This window comes from Nelusetta ayraudi, unplaced genomic scaffold, assembly GCF_046127955.1.
Source record: "Nelusetta ayraudi isolate G7.1 ecotype Tasmania unplaced genomic scaffold, CSIRO-AGI_Nayr_v1 ptg000005l, whole genome shotgun sequence".
Lineage (NCBI taxonomy): Eukaryota > Metazoa > Chordata > Actinopteri > Tetraodontiformes > Monacanthidae > Nelusetta > Nelusetta ayraudi.
In genome coordinates, this window is record NW_027466055.1 from 4,868,170 (window position 1) to 4,888,562 (window position 20,393).

Below are 20,393 nucleotides of genomic sequence, written 5' to 3' on the forward strand. Positions count from 1 at the left end.
AAGGCAGTTCCAGTGGTGACGTCAGCAGACACAACACAGGGCACGCACGCGCGCGCGTTTGCTTGCGTGCGACTCGCGCACGCGCCACTTACTTACTTACTCGGAGGTCGTTGGCGGTGAAAATTGAGTTTGCCAAAGACTTTACTCGAGTTTTTTTGCTTAACGTAATCTAATAGTAATAATGGCGTTACTGAGCCACAATAACGCGCACGCACTGAAAGGGTTTCCACTGTGCCATCACAAACTTCTTGCTCTTAAACCGGAAAGTGTTTTAAATTTCATTTCGCAAAACCTTTCAAACTTGCTGCCAAAGGGAGAAGCGCGCCTTGCTCACTTTAAATTGTGCTCTCCCATCCATTGTAACCAGCGGCCTTTTGGCTTGCATCCGATGGCCACTGGTCCTTTCACTCTGCGGAGGTTTTCGAGCCAAGCCAGGATCTGTTTGCGTAATCACACAATGCACTTTTTGCCTTAAGATCCCTTGAGCCTGTCAGCACAGAGGCCCATTAATTTCTAAAGAGCTAATTTAGGCATCTGAATGAGGTTCTCAAAGTTTTCAGGTAAATCCACTATGGCCTTTACAAAGATGTATATTTTGTAAGTCTGTAATGTATAAAGTACATCAAATTACTTTGGATTTATATGTATGCACTTACATTTATCTATTTGTATTTCTACATCAGATGATCAAATTTGCTTTTCTTGTTTTGTTGTTAGAAATATTTGTGGTGCTTTGGCTAATTAGTTGTTTTTTTTTAATGCATGTTTAAGAAAATGATATTGTGACAATGCTATGCATTACAATTTACAGTTCACAGAACACTTGAATATGTGGTAGAGTCTAGCTTAAAGGTCAGATAATAACTAATGACATGTATCACACTACCTGCTACAAATGGGCACAAAAACAAACAAAAAAACAAAACGGGCATCAAATGTGTAGTTCATAAGGATACTTCTTGTGTTGGTTGCTTGTTCACATTTCTTGGAATGGCATCAAAAGGGTGCCCGGGAGGAAATCAAACAAAACACTGTGAGGATGAACCAGGGAAGGAAACGCAAAAGTAAAATCCTCTATGTGTACACTGAAGTTCAACACAGTTCCAGATTCACATCACTTACTCCACCTCAGTCTCCGCTATCATTCTGGTCTGGTTAATCTTTAACGTTTCACCAACATACTGGCTGTTGTACTTGAAGAGTACGGCAGTTTTAATGATCTTGCTTGATAACGGCCTTTATTGGCATTTTATTCTGCCTGCTCTGATTCAGATGGTGTTCTTTATCCTCCCCCACCCCCTTCTGCCTGCAAAATACTTCATACTGAAATAAACACCGTAAGTTTCCGAGCACACATTATCCCGCCTTGTGTTTTCACACACACACACACACACACACACACACACACACACACACACACACACACACAAACACAAATATTCATCTGATAAGATGATCCGTTAATAGGTTTTTATGAAACTGATAGGTGAAGTTGCTCGACTTAATTTTCATGAGTTCTTAAAAAAAAAAAAAAAAAGTTCCTAACTAAATTTGCTTGTTTTTTTCAACAGGCACAAGAGATATTTTTTTTATTGCCAACTTCTCAAATTATTTAATACAAGGAGTTCCGTAACTTTCCCGTATTTTTTTCACCGTGCCTCGCTTAGTGTTTTTTGATAATTTATACATCTTGATAAAAAAAAAAACCTCCGTAAACATATTTTGCATGCAAGGCTGACAAACTGCCAAGTCTGTGACACAGCCACACCGTGTACCTAAGCTGGATGCACGTGGGCGTACAGACATGCACTCAGCTCACAAATGCATCTGAGAGCATCAATATCACATTTCCTGTGGTCGTACTTCCAAGTGAAAGAGCAGGTTTTAACCCAATTTTGCTTATGAGTTTAACATTTCATCTTCACCGAAGAACCTCTCAATGTACACACGGTTGCCAAAATATTCATGACTTTTGTGGCAAGTGTTTGCAATAAACTGCAATTGTCCATGTTTGCTTTCCTCTTTCAAATCAACTTTTAATTACTTTAAGAAATTAAAGCATAACTATTGTCACACTGATATTTAAGGTAAAAGAAATGTTAGGCCAACTGCAATTGCTTTCTCCTGAAATCAGTGAATAGTCTGACAAATGTTAGATTAAAGGTTATTGGTCGTAATCATAATAAGTCGTAATAAAACCGACATTGGCTGCAGGCATCAACATGGGTTGCCCTAATTAATGTAAATCAGTCACAAGTAAAAACTGCATGAAGAAATTCTAATCTGAAAAAAATACCATTCTTATTAAAGTAATGTGAAATGAAGTCTTTTTTTTTGGAATCAATGAAGCAGAACGACAAAAAAAAAAAAGATAAATGCGCTTGCCACTGATTTGAAATTTTTCCCTAAAGCTAAATTTCCTGTCAGGTTTTATGTCCCTAAATGCAGCTTTGCAATGGACTTTAACACTGCAATCAGCTCCAAAATGTCATGCATCATGATAAGTACAATAAAAACAAGTATTCTGTAATGTACTAATTAAAATGATAAAGTTACCGTCATATTATTATGTCACAATCACATTGCTTGACTGAACTTTATCCTGTTTTGCAGCTCCCAGACCCAGCCCAAGTCTAATTCAGATTACCTGTGTTATCTTCACAGATGACCTTTGAAGAAGGAAGATAAAGAAAACAAATTGTGTGGGAGGCTGTCGATGTGGTTTGTGATACTGCGTTCTTGTGAAGGAACATGTGAAGGGGAAAAAAAAAACTTCAGCCCCCACACTAGTCCTGTTTGAAAGGTGTCACTCTTTCAAGGATTGGTGTTTGCAAACACTGCAGAAATGCAACGCAGCACCTTGACAACCCGCGTCTCATTCTTTAAATGTCAACAAACGTGAAATTAGACAAGGTCCTGCATTAGAATACATGTTGATAAACAAGATGATAAGCTATACTGGGCAATTAAACTGTAACTGCACCTGTGTGCAAAAATTGTTTTGTTTCTTCTTCTTCTTCTTTTTTTTTTTTTTTTTTTTTTTTTACATTTATTCATTGGTAGTATGAAGATAATGGGGAGGCTGATATATTACAAGGCATACTTTCCATGGATTATGAAATAGTCATCACAAAAGACGTTATATATTTTTTGCTATTTGGTTAAAGACTGCAAACGGGTGCTGTCACAGGGTTGATATACTGCAGTTACAGAGGCTTCAAAATTCCCCATGTTGATTTATGGTGCCCCCTTTTGTTCAGTCTTGAAAATTACCCTTATTCGTTGTCAAAATATAGTCAGAAAGTAATCCACGGTTATCAGTTACCTGGATCAGTGAAACTGGATTCTGGAAATTAAAATTATGCAAGGGGAAAATGTAATAATTCATAATGATGTGTATTTTTGCATGAGCAGAATATGCTTGGAAACAGGCCCTCCGCCTGCCACAGCAGTCGACATGTGCCTGAGATTTTATTACAGCGTTAGTAATGTTGTGAAGCTGCAGTAAATCAATAAGTGAACCAGTTCATTCAGCACATGGGAAGAGTAGCTGATGGACAATCAATGCTGACAGCAGCATTGATGCAGAGAGGCAGCTGATTGTTTTTATGTGCAACTGTCCTTGGCAAATAATGGCCATGTAAAACTACTCTCATGCTAACACAAAATGTGAATAGGACAGGTTTTTCTTTTTTATATACCCCTTTTGGACCCTCTGTGAGGCTCTGCATGCCTGGCCAGATTATACCTTTTTTTCATTACCTCGAACTGAGGGTCAAACCAGCTGCGAGATAATCCTCCTTACTACCCCCTGAGTTGTGACCCATATGTGCAGGCTACAAAAGTTGACATAGACAAAGAGAGGAAACAAAAAACACACACACACACACAAAAAAAAAAAATCCAGAGGAGATTTTCTGAAGGCCAGGGCCGTGTTAAAAAAAGAACTGGCTGGAGTAATGCAAACAGTTATCGACAGTCACGGTTACGTCGATGACAGCGCTCTTTTTCGTCCGACATTAATCCATGACAATCTCTGACTTTTCTGTACCTCAGGCAATGCTGATTCACCAGTGATCAGCAGAGTAACGACCCTCAAATTGATTGACTGGTAGAACAGGCACACAATGTGCAGGATTAAAACCAGTTCACTGACAAGGTGGAGAAATAAAACGGTGAAGTTATATCATGTTTTATTTAATTTAGAAAATATTTAAAAAAAAAAAAAAACGTAATAAAACTTAAAATAGGGTTTAAAAAAGTGCATGGTTCACATAGTTTGAACTGCTTGTTACCAATAGACATTAGAAATAATGTTTAAATTGTATTGACATCTTTTAATTGAACATATTTTTTTTACACAACAATCAATAAAGTGCAGGATGGTTGGCTTTTACATAGGAATAAAATCAGTAACGTTGAAAAGAACAAGCGATCCTGACTCTACCCAAGCTACTCAGCCAGTACGCAGTTGTCTAGAATGGATTGCGCAATGGTGTTGCCTGTAACTACGTAGATTACGGTTTTGAACGCAAACTCTATGGAAACGAACGTGAGTTTGCGTCGGGGGAACAAAATATGTTCAAGACAACTCAGAAATACGGGACAAACCCCGTACAATATTGATTCAAAACGGGACGCACCATTTCATTGTCAAATACGGGACACTTCTGTATTTTAAGGGGAAAAAAAATCTAAATACACGAGTAGTCAGAATAAGGTTATGGGCAAAATATTTAATTTGTTAATAGTTGTTTAGAATGTCCGTGAACACTTTTTTTTTTATATGCAATCACAACGATATCGAAAATCAGCATTCCACTGTATACAGATGACTTTCTAGCTGCTCTAAACGCCGCGTCCCAGTGACGTCATCAACACTCGCCAAACGCGCATGGCTGTGCGTATGTCGGATGGAAAATAAAGGACTTATTCTGGATTCTAAACACATTGACGATTCCTTATTTTTTTGTGACGTTTTTCGGAGCGCTGGATTTGTTTCTTCTTAGACGACTAGTTGCCACGTCACGTCGTCTTTACTTTTTTTTTTGTTGTTTTTTGTTTTTTTAACTTGACATCGCCGCTAACAATTCAGCTAACATGCAGTCCTTGAAGGTTGGTTATTTAGCGGCGTCCAGAGCACTTTTGTCTGGTGGAATTTTCGGCTCGGAGGGTGTCATAGTTCCAGTTAGTTGCGTTCTCCGTGTTTTTTCCAGTCACTCTCCTTTTGGTGACAAGGGAGGACAGCAAGAGGAGACGCCAGTTATTCGTATTCCGCGCTACCTGCAGAAGCGCGTTGAGAACGTCAAAGAAACCCGGGGCAAAAACAAGATCAATACCGTCAGACCCGGAAAGCTTCTGATCCAGAGCAGAAACCCCGATCTGAACCAGTCTGCAGGGTACACTCTCGGAAAGTTCGAGGAGCCCAGACTCTCCTCGAAGGGGTGGAAACATAACAAATCATGCGGTGACTATTTCACTATCAACTCCGTGAACGAATCTGCGCCGTTTGTTGCAGAAAGTGAGAAGGATGTGGCCGAGAAAACGTCGTTTAAGAAGCTCAGAATCTGCGAGGAGCTGGTGGAGACTTTGCACAGTTTGGACATCCGTCATCCCACCACTGTGCAGCGGCAGGCCATCCCTAAGGTCATGAGAGGTCACAACATTCTATGTGCCGCTGAGACGGGCAGCGGGAAAACGCTGTGCTACCTCCTGCCCATCGTTCAACGGCTGCAGGCGGAGAAACAGGAAAACGCTGAGGAGAAACACAAAGTTCGCAATGTGATCCTTGTGCCCTCCAGAGAGCTGGCCGAGCAAGTGGCAACCGTGTCCAGGACACTGTGCACCCCGTTTGGCTTCCTGACACGCACTGTGGGTGGAGGACGAGGTGTAGGACACATTAAGCTGATCTTCAAGAAGGATCAGCCGGATATTTTGGTGGCGACGCCCGGTGCCCTTGTCAAGGCCCTGCGCAGACGCTGCCTCGACCTGAGCGAGCTGAACTTCTTCGTGGTGGATGAGGCCGACACCATGTTTGACCCGAGCTTTGCTGACATGCTGGAGAGCATCTTCCTTCACACTAACATTGCTAGCAACCCAAAAGAAACACAAGGCTTGGGCCACAAAACCCAGCTCCTGGTAGTGGGGGCCACCTTCCCCGGTGGTGTCGGTGAGTTGCTCAGCAAGGTGACTGATCTCGGCAGCATGTCGGTGATAAAGAGCAAGATGCTGCACTTCCTCATGCCACATGTCAAGCAGACTTTCCTGAAGGTAAAGGGTGTGGACAAAGTCCTGGAGCTCCAGCATTTGCTCAAGAAGCTCCAGCAGGAGAGAGGAGGGGGCTCTGCTGTGGTGTTTTGCAACAAGTCTGCTACCGTCAACTGGCTGGGATACACCTTAGAGGAGATGGGGGTGCAGCACCTGCGTCTTCAAGGCGAAATGCCCGCGGCTGTGCGCGCAGGAATCTTCCGCACCTTCCAGAAAGGCACGGCAAACGTGCTGGTGTGCACAGACATCGCATCCCGAGGGCTGGATACATCCAGGGTGCGCTTGGTTGTCAACTATGACTGTCCAGAATCACACACAGATTACATCCACAGAGCAGGGAGAGTGGGGAGGGCAGGAGGACTGGAGGACGTGGAGGTTGTCAGCTTTGTGACTCATCCATGGGATGTGGAGCTTGTGCAGAAAATCGAGACTGCAGCACGCCGAAGGACCAGTCTGCCAGGGATGGAATCAGAAATCCATGAGCCAAAGCAAAAAGCTGAGGACACAGACTTGAGGAAGAGTTTTGAATGTGTTTAAGTTTTAACAAATGGTGTCACTGAACTCAGTATGTTGTGTTGAAATAAAGATGTATTGCACAAGATTTGTTTGACATGAAACAGAAAAAAACTGTTTAATTATCATTCATTCATCTTCCATACCCGCTTTTTCCTGAGCTCAGGGTCATGTTTTTGTTTTTTTTTTGTTTTTTTAACCCATAGTTAATTGTTAAACATTTTTGTTCAGAACTGCTTATTTGGATACAGAGTACTCATATGATCCTTGTCAGCCATGTAGAAAAAAGAAAGAAAAAGACTGTGCCAATGTCAAAGTAGGTTTCTGAAGTCTGGTTTCTTGCTTGTCACATTACAGCACATGCGCACTGATTCTGTAGTAAAGATTGATTCCTCATTTTACCTCATTCACCTGAGACCAACATATATTATAGAAATGTTGGATGCAACTGCCATACTAACAACCGCCTGATCCGGAGAGCCGTCATACAGCAGCGTAGCTATGTCGTGTGCGCTGTTCAGCCACAAGGTGGCAGCATTGATCTAACTTCAATTATAGAGGTCCGAGACAGGTTGCGCACGACTTCGTTTTAAACAACCAGATCCCAACAGCTACTCCCTGAACCAAGTGGTTAATCCATGCTCCATTTACTTTTACCCTGAGCCAACACCGAACAAAGCCTGACATCACCGCCGTTGATGTGGTAGGTCTGCAGAACTTGAAAGGAGTCTTTCCCCTCCTTCCCTTGCCTGCAGGGGCTTGTTGAAAGGGAAACCACAGTAATAATAGCATTAGAACTAAGAATAATTTAAATCTCTAAAGGTTGTTTTTTGTTTCAAATGTATTAACTTTCCAGTGGTTCTGACTTCAGTCACAAGTAGCTGTTTTAAACCACATATTTTCAATAAATGAAAGACATAACTCATAACATAATATTTCTACAGGTGTACTTTCCTTTGAAAGGGGCCGATACCTGTTATTTGCAATTTGTAGAAGTAGAGATTAGAGAGGCAGACGTGTTAATGCCCCGACAGTATCAAGGGCTTCCATCAGAATGCGTGGAATCTCGCTCTGATTGTCCTCCTCAGGCTCAGGTCAACATCTTTAACCCCTCCTCCTCCCTTTTTCAGCCTCACATTTCACCCACCTGCACCCTGACAACTAGCAGCCACGCAGCAGTCAACTTGCAGCATGCAGAACATAACTGCAAGTGGTGATAGTCGTAATAACTATGATTTATATGGCGCCTTTCATAAAACCCAAAGTTGCTTCACAAAAGTGGGATATAGATAAGGGAGATGGGGGAGGAAAACTAAATAAACCCACAGGGATAGGTGACCTAGACTGAAATAACTAATATGAAAAGGCCATTGAAAGGTCAGTTTCAGGTTGGGTGCAGCCTATCCTGAAAGCGATTTGAAAATATTAAACATCTGCTAATTTATGGTGAATCTTAGAACATTTCTATCTATCTATCTATCTATCTATCTATCTATCTATCTATCTATCTATCTGCCTGTCTGTCGCACAAGTCTTAAGATGGGCCCCCAGTTACCCAGAACAACAGTAAAGCAAACAATAAACTTTTTTGTGTCACTTCCTCTCAAATATTTGAGCAGGTGTTTGTGACTGAATTTTCTTTCAACTCTTGTTTTGTATGCGCTCTTATTTCTGTTCTGTTTCTTTAAAAGAAAAACATCAAATAAAAAAATACAGTATACAGACTCAGTTTTGACTGAATAAAACGCGCCAGTCGCCTGTGGGAGTGCGAGGTTGCGCAGATGGACTTAAACTCTTTTGGTGTGGCGCAGATGGACTACAAAACGCTCGGTCCATTGGGGATGACGTACTTCCTCTCTGCCCCACCGTGGGATAATCTGCCCTCCCTCCACTCCCCTCCTTCTCCTCCCAGTTTACACACACACACTCAGAGTGGTGCTGCTGCCTGCCGCTGCTCGCACACTGTCTGTCCACTTGGAAATTTCTCCTCAGCGTGGAGGATATTTTTTTCCTGCTCAGGAGCGGAACCGGTGTGCATCTTCTCGGGGCCCGAGTCGCCTGAAATGCCCCAGTAAGAGGAGCTGGAGGTAGGTCCTCCCGTGCCGGTGATCGGCTTTTATTCCGCGGTCCATCTCTCCGTTCCCCTCCCGCTGCAGACATACCCGATCCGTCTGACCTTCTCTCTGCCAACGCGAAACAATAAGAGAAAAAACATATAAATAAACCGCACGGCGCGTTGCGTGAAACCCCATTGTGGTCGCGCGTGGACGGCGAAGCCCACGCGTACTCTAATAATTCAGCTGCGGACCGCGCGCACAAGTTGGCTCTCGAAAGGGGGCGAAATAAAGAGGCGGTGATGCTCGAATGAAGCGACGAAACTTGTTGGAGTCGAGAGAGGAATCGGTGTCTCCTTAAGAGACGCCGGCTGCGTTTTCCTACTACTTTACCGCTGCAGGAGTCGCTTGCTGTGTGTGTGTGTGTGTGTGTGTGTGTGTGTGTGTGTGTGTGTGTGTGTGTGTGTGTGTGTGTGTGTGTGTGTGTGTGTGTGTGTCTGTGTGTGTGGAGGCGTCGTCCAAGCCGAGGCTGCATGTGGTTCAGGTAGGGGGGGCGGTGTGCATGCAGAGTTGCACCGACGGCCAGGGTCTCCGCCATGTTAACGACGCACCACCTCAGCCAAGATCGCCACTCAGCCTTCCAGGCGATTGCCAGTCCTCCACCCCCCCGCCCCCCAACTTTTCTCACCCCTCCCTCGATAATAATTCACGGTTTGGGGTGCGGGGATAGGGTGGTGGTGGTGGAAGGGGCGGCCAACCACGGGCGAGTCTTGCTGCGTTGCGCACAACAGGGTCTGGGAAGAGAAAGGGACGCGAGGACGAGGCGCACATGAGAGCCTCGGCGTGTCATCATAATACCGGCATGCGTTATAACTTTGCAGCCGTGGGCGTTGATTTTTTCCCCTTCTTCTTCTTCTTCTTCTTCTTCTTCTTCTTCTTCTTGAGCGTTTTGGTCATGCATTTAAAGACGCGGCGCTCATTGCGTTCAAGGTGATTGTGAGAAGCGGCGTCGGTGGGGATGTGTGGAAGGAAGGACGCACAGTGCACAGTGAGATGCAGATGCAACACCGGCTAGCTTCACTTCACCCCTTCGGGTCACGTCGTTCGACCTGGACGGCTGCATGCACGGTTCCTCCGCCGCCACACCCCTTCCGTGGAGAGAGAGAGCGCGCACGGCTGTTGCCTTTTAATAAGCGGTGACACGCTGCTGTCGGTTCACCTGCAGAGTGCAGCTCCCCTGTGTGTGTGTGTGTGTGTGTGTGTGTGTGTGTGTGTGTGTGTGTGTGTGTGTGTGTGTGTGTGTGTGTGTGTTTAAATACACGTCCGATTCACTGGGAGACGGGGTAAAATGGAACTGCATGATCGGTCGTTACAATAGATCAATACCTTCCATGCTTGTAGTGCAGACGGTGGATCAATGTGACTGTGGGCTCGTCAAAGAGGAAGCAGCGCCCCTCGCATCAGGGTCACTCGAAATGGGTTGAAGTGGGTCTGTCTGAGGGGGTTGATGAGCAGACAGTGATGCCAGCCACGTTTGATGTTGCAAGCAAAGTCCCATGACGGTTTTGGTCGTAAACTGTTTGTGGAATTTGATAAATATTGACAGTCAGTATGACACTCTTACAGGTGCATATTTGTTTTTTTAGGATGTGACTGTGCCTGTTAACAGGATTTATTGCTTTTCTAATCTAAGCTTACCTCAGGTTTCTTTTTTTATACATACATGCAAACATACGAGCCATACTTGCCTGTAGAGAGGAGTTTAACGCACGCACACACGCACACACGCACACTACACATACTACCCCCCCGCCATGCTGGCTTACTGGACCCTGGCTTGTCAGAGAAAGACACATTGCCTTTTTTTTCTTCGCTTCAGGCTCCAGTGCGTACGCAATGCCTCAGGAACGAGCGCTCTCCTCTCACTGGTTTGTTACACATCCTCCAGCTATGTCTAAGGTTGCAGGGGGGGCTTTTTGGAAAGTGTTGCTGGCAGCTATCGTATCGTGTAGTGTAGCTATCTTCCTTCTGGAATCCCCCATATCCCCCCACTGCTCCCAGAAAAAAAGCAAAACATAAATTCAACTCATTTGCTGCTCACAATTTTGTCAATGAAAGCGCTGGTGACAATTTCTAATTCATGTAATGGTCCTGGAGTTTGAAATGATAGGGCCCACTGTTGGTACCCTAGCAACAAAATAAAAGGAAGACAACAGAACTCATCTCCGTGCCGCTTGTCCAGTTTGACTCTCTAAGCTAAAATGTCTCCTGTCGCCTCCTTGTCAGGAGCTGCATCAGGTTGAGTGAGCACAAGAGCAGCGAGAAGGAGACACAGCGATGACTCTTCCACGTGAAAGTGTGGAACAGTTGGAAAATGTCACCACGTCGGCAAATGAGGGAGGAGCGGATGAGTGAATTTTAAATCACGGGCGAACTTGTCTCTTTTCAAAGGTGCGCGACAGCGAGAAGAATGTCAGCCGTTCTCTCCCAAGTGTCAAACCTGTCCTTTTTAAAATGGCAGCTCCTTTTCTGGTGAGCCGCTCGGTGTTTATCCTGCCGCTCATCTGTTAGCCTCCGGTGTCTTTCGTCTGGGCGAAAATGTCACCAGCCTCGTGGTTAACAGTGACAGTGATCAGTAGCTGCCCTTTTCTACCACGCGGCAGTTATTAAACTGATCAAACAACTCGACCCCTGACTTGAGAAAAAACCCTTCCTTGGTGAACATGTTCACGTAGCCATTAGAGAATTAGCCGTTGAGTGCAAGCCAACACTCCAGCGGCGATCGATATAGTTGCTGTTCACTTTGTAGCTGTGCCATTATTGAGTTGATGGAGGGAAGGAAAAGCACTTTGATTGCTTCCAAACAAATGTGTTTGCCATTTTTGGGTTTAATGACAACAAAGCTGCTTTACCTTTACCTGACTGGTGTGGGTATTATACCTAAATCTGTAATCTGAGCGCATTAACTCCACTGCAAGTTTGAAGGAGAGTTCTTTTTTTATTGGCCAACTGATGATATCAACTGATCAAAGAAGCTCCTGAATACACCACTGCGTGACCCAAAGCTTCCGGTCTTAGGGCCCATGGGACTAACCTTCACGGGCCATTTCTTCTGGCAGTCAAGGCTAATCTTTCCTGGCAGACGAGAGGTCACTCATTTTATTGATTATTGATTTACTCTGCGTGCAATTGGGCAAAAGGTTGGCTGCAACCTTCCACAGTTTGTGACAAGCTCTAAGAAACACATGATTCTTTAGTTTAGCGCTCTGGACCAAAGATTGAGGAATAAATGCTGTTTACGGAGAGGGCTTGTTGGGTTTATCTGCTGTTATCTACTGTGCTACTCACAACTGAATATTATATGATGTGTGTGAAAAAATGCACCTTTACAGATGAACTTCCTTTGACCTTGTCAGAATTTCTGAAGACACATGTCCAACCGGTTGCTGTTTCAGTACCTTACTGCCAAACTCAAGTTTTTGATCAATCAGTCGACCACTAAATGTTCTGCTCCAATGACCGTTTGTATTTAAACAGTCCTCTATCAGGCTGTTTACCTTATGGCATCAGGAGGCCAAGATGACCCCTAACAAAAAGTTCACCTGAGAAGTTTGGACAGTTTTTGTTGTGGTATACCCACCACTGTTGTTTTAATGAATAGTTTAAGTTGCAGAAATTAGCACGGCATGCTTCTACTTAAATGCCCTACTTTCATGGCGGAAACTCACTGTCCACGAAGGTCAAATATCCCTGTTAATAGTAGTTTGTTAGTAGTGTTCCTGCAAACACGTGTGGTTGAATTGGATGTGTTCACATAGTTTTTCCATCAAATGCACCACTGTTGTTGCGTTTTTTTTTGGGGGGGGGGTTTTTTTGGGGTTACTTGACAGTGAAGTGCCCGCTTCCCTGGATCTGCAGAAACTTTGAGTACAGGTTCCAGGATGTGATCTTCTGATATTGCAACCTTCTTTCCCGGCTGTGTAAACTGGCCGAACAAAGTGGCTGATGTCACACGATGATATCATAGCTCACTTAGCCTATTCAAATAATGACGTGTGAGTAGAAGGTTTACTGACAATGGCAGTTCACCGAGCTGCGTTTGCGCTCATGACCTTGATGCGTTTATCAGAATGTCTAGCTGCAGCACAAGTGTTATGACGTATGGCAATGAGAGCCTGTTTTAGATGACTGTCGCGCTATTAGTTTCTACTCAGCGCTCTGTAGGAGGACATTTCACGCCCAGGTAATTTTTCCGCCGACTGTCAGCCTGGCATGCAAACTTATCCAATTTTCACTTGTTCACGTAACTGGAAGGACGCAAAGTTAATACCCCTCCCCTCATTGCTCCTCTCGTCGAAACATCTTAAGCTGCTGTAAAAGCAAGAATAAGCACCTTGTCCTTTCCGCTTCTCCTGTGACTCTCACAGTTGGCCACCGTCCACATTCTAATTGGATGGCAAAGTGATCATGCCGTGAAAATAAACGGCGTGCCAATGCATTCATCAGCATGTTTACAAGTTATCTGCATCATTTGCGAATCACTGTCACGGAAGAAGTTAAATGAAGTTCACCGCTGATCGTGTCAAAGATGAATCCCTTCATCTCGGTTCTCTGACAGGGCAATTTTCACAGCGCTGGCTGAGCTCTAACAGGGCTGACTGCCTTTCTCCTGCGGAACCTAGAGCTTTACCTATATTGATGTTTTTGAACACCTCGCTGTGGCATTGTGTGTAATGGAGAGTCCAGTGCTGGTGGCGCTGGTGACGGCAGCAGCAGCCAAGGACTGAGTTGAGGACTGAATCGGAACGGTGGAATGTCTGGCCTAGTTCAAGTTGACAATATTGCAGAATTTCACGCTTAGTTGTGACCGAGCCAAGGCATGCGTAACCTTAAACATAAGAGTCAAATCACAAGATTCCAAGCAGGACTTCCTGTGAGCGAGTGGGAGCCCCTGCAGTTCCTGGACCTTTCAAACTGTAAAAAGATTTCTCTTGGCATGAGCCAGTGAGCGCAAAGAACCCATAAAATCTGCTGTATAAGGTTCCATATTTCATGTTTATGTAAAAAAAAAAAAAAAAAAGGTTCATACGCCAAATTGGGTATAGATCTTAAAAAAGCTTCATTTCTTTTCATGTTGAAAATAATGCATACGATAGAAAAGTGTGTTTCCCTGAAATTCTTTCCGTCAAAGCCATGGGAAGAGAGGCGTTCGACCAGATTTTGCATCTTGGCATTCCCGTCTACCTTCAGCTTTTTTTTTCTCCTCCCACCTCCCACTAAGTTCTGGTTGGCTGCCTCCCACTCACTCCGCCGTGCACCGAGTGTTGCATCACAAACACGAGCATGGACAGTCGCTGCCTGCAAGTGACACTCCGCCCCAACTATTTCTTTTTACTATTTGACAAGTGGCCCCGTACTAATTGATTGGTTCTGAATGCCGTGTCCCTCAAATAGGGTGAAATGGTTGCCATGTTAATCTTCTTTCTCCTTTTTTTTTTTTTTTTTTTAAATAACTATATTTAAACATGAAGTCTGTTCCAGGATGTGCAGTCTGTCGAAGCAACTGGTGCCACGCAGCTGTGTGTGTGTGTGTGTGTGTGTGTGTGTGTGTGTGTGTGTGTGTGTGTGTGTGTGTGTGTGTGTGTGTGTGTGTGTGTGTGTGTGTGTGTGTGTGTGTGTGTGTGTGTGTGTGTGTGTGTATGCTGCTCAGTGGACCCCTGGTCTGGATTAAAATGACAAAAATGTGGTCATGCTGAGCAGTCTGGAGCAGCAGTTGTCATAGTGATGGGTGATGAGCCTCATGTTGCCCAATGCTTAATGTAGTCTCTATTATAAAAAGGTATTTTTTCCCCTTATTGCAGCAGATTGAAGGCTTTTTGCTCGTCTGCTTTTATCGTGTTAAGTAGATTGTAAAGCAGGAAGTCTTGCGACAAAGATGAGAAGTAACTTTCATTCTGTCTATTTAGGGTCCGCCGTGCTAGAAAAGCTGCACAACTGTTTGTCAGGGAGGACATCAAAGTCACGTGTCTGTAAATGCTATGCATTTGTGAGGGCCGTAAAGTGTCAGAGGACGACAGCAGGTTAAGTTTTGTCTGGAAGCCTGTGGCGACCCGCCGCGTGTCTTCTCGTTTAAGTTTAGAACTTTGAAATGAATACAATCTATTCCTGAAGTTAAAGTGTCCTTTATATGAGCTTCCTGCGGCCCGATGCTCACTGGACTCCAAAAGCCCCTTTTTTCCAAAAAAAAAAAAAAAAAAAAAATCTAAATGCTAAACTGGATAAACGTAAACTCTAATCACAATGCTTTCCCTCGGGGCTCGTTGGCAGAGTGGCCTTTTCCCGGCTCGACTTCCAGCCCCCTCCTTCTCGGCCGCTTCTGGCCGGAGCGAGCTGTCGCGCCGACCTCCTGGTCTGAAAGTAGATCAAGTGCTGAAATGTTTCGGGTTGCAGCTGAGCGCTGTTGCTATTACTGGAGTGCGTCTCTGGCAGAAGTCCCTGCTGCCATGGTTGCCACCTCGAAGCTCATGCCTCTCAGTCACCAGGGCAGAAACGTAACCTAATCAGGTGTTTGCTGCTCCCTGCGCATCAGCGCGCCGGCCCTGCAAACGCACGGCGTCGACTGGACTGCACTGGCCGCTGCCTGCCCCGCTGCAGCCTGGTCGGCACTGCCATTTTCGCGTTTCTCTTTGATTTGCTCTTATGCTTCACTCACTGTGTGCTGCTCGGGGCCGTGAAAGTAATTTTCCTCCTCCCTCGTCTTCCCCCCCACTGCTCGGGGGCTGCTTCTTCTCTGTCAAGTCGAAAAGGAAATGCAGTAGATGCCGAAGGTTAGAAAGACATGCCTATTGTAATAAAGATTACAGGTTGGCTTCCACAGGCAAAGTCACCGTGTGTTGTGCCTGTCTGTCGGATTGATTTTATGCTTTCAGTTCCACTTTCCTCCGTCTCTCCCTCTCTGTGAAGGTGACTGCTTTTTTTTTTTTTTTTTTTAATTCATTCTAAATAAATACAGTAAACAGGACTGATGAGAGCTCATCAAAAACCAGAGGATGAGCACCTAATGTAGACATTATCTCACATGACCTCGAGCGAGTCCGAGCCTGTTTCATCCCTGTTGCTTTAAAGCTCCCTCAGCTGTCGGCTGCTCCTCCTCTTCCCGTCCGCTCTAATCATAGGAGACAAATGTTCACACTTGCTCGGCGTTAAGCATGCAAATTATCGATTAATTCATTAATTGTTAGTTGATTGACCTTATCAATCGATTAACGATTAATTGATAAGCAGTCATTTTTCAGGAGAACCTAAATTTCACAATGTAAAATGTGTAAGGAACGCATTATTTAACCCTTAAATAATGTTGAGGGTCCAATGTGACCAATTTTTACATTAGAGAACTGTAAAAACACCCTAAACATTTATCCTCTGACTTTAAGTTGACTTCTAATGGGTCACATTTAATTTTTTTTTTTCTTTTGAAGTTGTTTAAAAGTAAAAAGTTGTTCTAGGTATATAGGTATACACCACGCCATTAAAAAAAACCTGTGTAAAAAAATGTTCAATTAATTGCGACTAATTTAATCGATTAAATTCTTAATTGACAATAGATCGATAATCAATTAATTGTTAGCTCTGTGTGCTTTTGTGTCTTTGTTGGTGAATTTCAACATTTGTATCGCAGGTCAAATTATTTTGGTACCTGTCATGTTGCGGGTTTGTGGAAACAATCTCCGCATTGGAATTGGAATCCCCCCAGGAGGTGAGAGCAGGAGCAGCTCGGGGCTCTGTTGAGCTGGACTGAGGGATCATCGTTCTGGCCGCGTTGAAAAGGTATCTCGGCCCCTCCGCAGGCCCAGGTCGACTATTCTTTGTTGCGAGGATGAATTCTTCACGCAAATGTTTGCTTGCTGTCCTGCTCATGGAGTTACGTCGTCGGAATGGGGCCGCCCTGCTGGAGGGAGGCTGTAATGCTGCCGGTGTTGCAGAGTGGAAAGGAGGAAATATTGCGGTTCTAAGCCACTTGAATGGACTCAATTCGAAGTAGCACCTTTATGCAGTCTAGCCGGGAATGTGTGATATCGGGCAAATATGTGAAGTAACAATATGTGATAAGGAAGAGTGTTGCAACGGCGATATGACGAAAGTACTGAACAGACCAGCGCCAATGCCTTTTTACCTTTGGTTTACTGCTAACGTAGAGCTTGAGAGTGAGTTGAACATGCAGACAAATAGGATCATGATTTCTATTCCAGCAACATGGTTTTATTGAGAAATACACATCAGGTGACAGTGAAGCGTCTCAACTGCATGCTGTGTCGTTTCTTGATTACTCGGGAAAAGAAAGCACTGCCTCCTCAAAACATCTCCTTTCCTTCCTTTACTCACTAAGTTGACTTTTTAATACTCTTTTTGAAGTCTTTACTTCCAGAGTCCGGTCAGTAACATCTCCAGGGGGGTGGCCACCCGGGCCAAATTTACAGCCGAGGTTGAATGGATGGGATATTGAATGCAGTTTATTGCTGTTCACTGCCATATACCTATTGTGCATGTTGACATGACAATGACTATACATTTTAATTTGTCGCGCCGTCGCACTCTAGTCACGATTCTTCTGCGAGGTATTTTGTTTCTTCCCCCCCCCCATGTCATTTTATTTCATTTACGTCTGCTGAATGCAATTTGCCTGAAATCAAACACCAATTAATGGAAATGTGTTGTCGAGTTGAAGTGCCCTGTGGCTAAATAGATTTTTCCCCTCCTCCCCCTGACATTTCTCATGATGTATGCCAGTGAATGCTAACTGCGATGCATCAGGGCCAAATTTTGGGAGCAAAGTAATAATGTGAGAAAACTTCTGCAATGGTTGCTGTATCCGAGTAATGAGGCAGACTCGGTGGTACATTTGTCAAACTGAATGTTTTGTCCTATCAGTTTCCAAGCCTGTTCAGTGAGAAAGCATTTGTCCCCCTTTTTTTAATGGGTTTTTGAGACCGTGGAGGGGTGGGTGTGAGGAAGGAATACCACCGGGATGGGTGGAGCACCTTCGTTGTGGTAACTAAGGGCATTTGCAATAAACCGCTGCACATTTTTTTATTATTATTATTATTATTATTATTGTTGTTATTTATTTTCTTGTTACATTTGCACTGTCATCCTGATCTGATTGTATTTTACTTATGATAACAGCAGACCTCGCTGCTCACTAATACTACTACTACTACCTTTTGGCTTCCCTATGTTGGCCTGACTTGTGTCTGCTTGAGTGTTTAAAAAAGTAAAGAGATAATTAAAATATAGCACAACTGATTGACACGCACGTAGTAAACGGAGCAGGCGGGTCGATCTGAATTCATTAGGCGGTGCGTTGATAATTGAGAGTGATGAGCTTGTGTTGGGTTAGCATGTGGTTCTCTGCCAAGACTGCTCAGCTGGATGCTGCTGTTTCCTCCTGTCAGTTAAGCCTGGGGCAAAGGGCACATTGACTAGTTTGATGCCGTGAGGGCATATTTGAGAAGGAGAGCATTTTTCTTTTTCAGAATTAAAGTGAAAGATCTTTTTTGAAACATTGAGCAACTGTTGACATTAACATCAAGACTTATTTTGGCTTTTTTGCACTGTACAAAACTTTGCACGGCTTTTTCAGCCCACTCGTATGCATGTCCAACCCAACAGACTCTGCAACATTGTGCAGATGGACACAACCAGAAATAGCACTCTAAGTAGCGGTTAATGTACGACACGCTCTGACTGCCGGTGCTCTCTTCTTGCTCTCGGCCGCGAAGCGTTTTGTCAGAAAGATCCTTGCTTGAACTCCCCGCCTTCCTCGGAGGGCTGATGCTGCTTGTTGTGGGGTTTGAAAAGAACTATATAAGGGAAACCATTCTTTGTTTATTAGTTGGGGGAGAGTACATGGGAGTGCTGCCAGGGCCTCCAGGACAGAGTGCGAAGACCAAACACCACTCACTGCTATGTGGGGCTGTAAACACCAGCCTCTTTCTGGGGTTGCGCTCTGAGTGTAGCAGCTGGCTTACGTTACAAGTGAAAAGCTAAGTGTTAATCAAGTGGGTGAAAATAGCCATTATTTGTCCGTCCCACCGTGGGCAGGGGGTTGCACATGTGTTGGCCGGTATTTTCTGGAAGGGGTAAAAAGGCTGTGAAAGCATCTTGAGGTAGTGGCGAAAAAGCAGAATTAAAACACCGGACAAAGCAAAGTAAAAACTGTGACTGGAGCTGCAGGTTCAAGATCAGTGGTAGGGTTTTACACATTTTGTTGCAAAATATCTTGTCGCAGAATATATCACCATGAATGTTAGTTTTGACAACATCGCTATCTAAGACCTTAATGATCGATTTATTGATTCATATTTAGTGAAAATATGCCTTTGTTACTATAAAATTGAAAAATGATCCAAGGAGATTCTTTGAAAGAGAATCTTCAAGATTAGAAATAATCTGGGGAAATAAAATGACTCCAAATAGTCTCCAAGATTTGCCTTGCAAAAAAAGACTCAGCAGAGTCAGTGGGTTCTCACTGTGAAATAGACTTCCAGCCTCATTTCCAAAAGATGAAGGTCTTGAACAAGAAATGCATCAACAATTTTATCTGTATACCGGTATGCTGTTAAAAAGAACAATGCAACAAGTGGATTAAATTTGTAGTCTGAGATGCACAGAATGGAAGCAGAGCAACCAACTGAAGCCGTGGTGCCTTATGGAAACTTTCACTCAAACAACAATATATGAGGGCAACAAAGTGAATTACTTCAGTTCATGTGTAGTGAACATGTGCAGTTATTCATATTTCGGCAAACCTTTTTTTTTTTTTTTTAGGATGGCTTCTGAAGCCTCCTGCCGAGAGGTTTGCAAGTGGCAGCTGGTGGCTGCTGAAGGATCAGTGTGTGCACGTGCTGTGCTTTTATCTACTGCTTTTGTAAAATGTGTTAAAATTCAAGTGGTTCCATGTTTTGGCAAATACACTTTTGTCCTCATGAGAAAGTGTCTCCTTGACACCCTGAAGTTAAATCTGTCTGGTCTTTTAAAAGATAAAATAGGCCTCCTGCTTCTACATGAAATGTTTTGGTAATCTGTTAACGAGCTTGTGTTCGGCAGGCAGTTGTTGTTGTTTGGGGAGTGGCAAACTCATACTGGGCGCTGCTGAGATTCCTTTATCGCCCTGCGTGATGCCTTCAGCTTTCTTTTATTCTGTAGGATGACTGAAAACATTAGGATTCAATTCCTAGGTGAAATGTCCCTTTCTTTTTTTCAAGGCCACCCCCTGCAAACAATCATTTGCTCGTGTCTGCAGCTGGTTAAAATTTCATGAAGATATTTCACTATTAATATTCCCTCCTCTGCCAATTAGGATTGAGATTGTTTTGGAGCTATCTTGTTCGCTTGAAGTTGTCGCACACAGAGTGTCGTGTCGTCGTGTCTGTGGGGAGCTTGTTCTCCGCCTGGCAACGAGACAAATGCTGCTTTGTCGGATTCGGCTCTCTGTACATGGACTTGGGCGTTTTGTCTTTTGGACTGTTGAATCCCAGACTCGTCCACCGTGGGTTACTG

At 44.0% G+C, this 20,393-nt stretch overlaps 2 protein-coding genes across 2 annotated transcripts in view; both read left to right on the plus strand.

The window, feature by feature from the left end:
- The first annotated feature begins 4,880 nt into the window (after positions 1–4,880).
- On the plus strand, positions 4,881–7,081 carry ddx28 (DEAD (Asp-Glu-Ala-Asp) box polypeptide 28). Its single transcript, XM_076050658.1, has one exon. The coding sequence runs from the start codon at positions 5,101–5,103 to the stop codon at positions 6,802–6,804; it is 1,704 nt and encodes a 567-aa protein (XP_075906773.1). The 5' UTR covers positions 4,881–5,100; the 3' UTR covers positions 6,805–7,081.
- A 1,603-nt stretch (positions 7,082–8,684) lies between these two features.
- Positions 8,685–20,393, plus strand: part of LOC142904518 (talin-2) — an 82,435-nt gene continuing 70,726 nt past the window's right edge. Inside the window, exon 1 of the mRNA XM_076050668.1 lies at positions 8,685–8,867. The gene's annotated coding sequence lies outside the window, so the exon portion shown is untranslated. The remainder of the gene's footprint in view (positions 8,868–20,393) is intronic.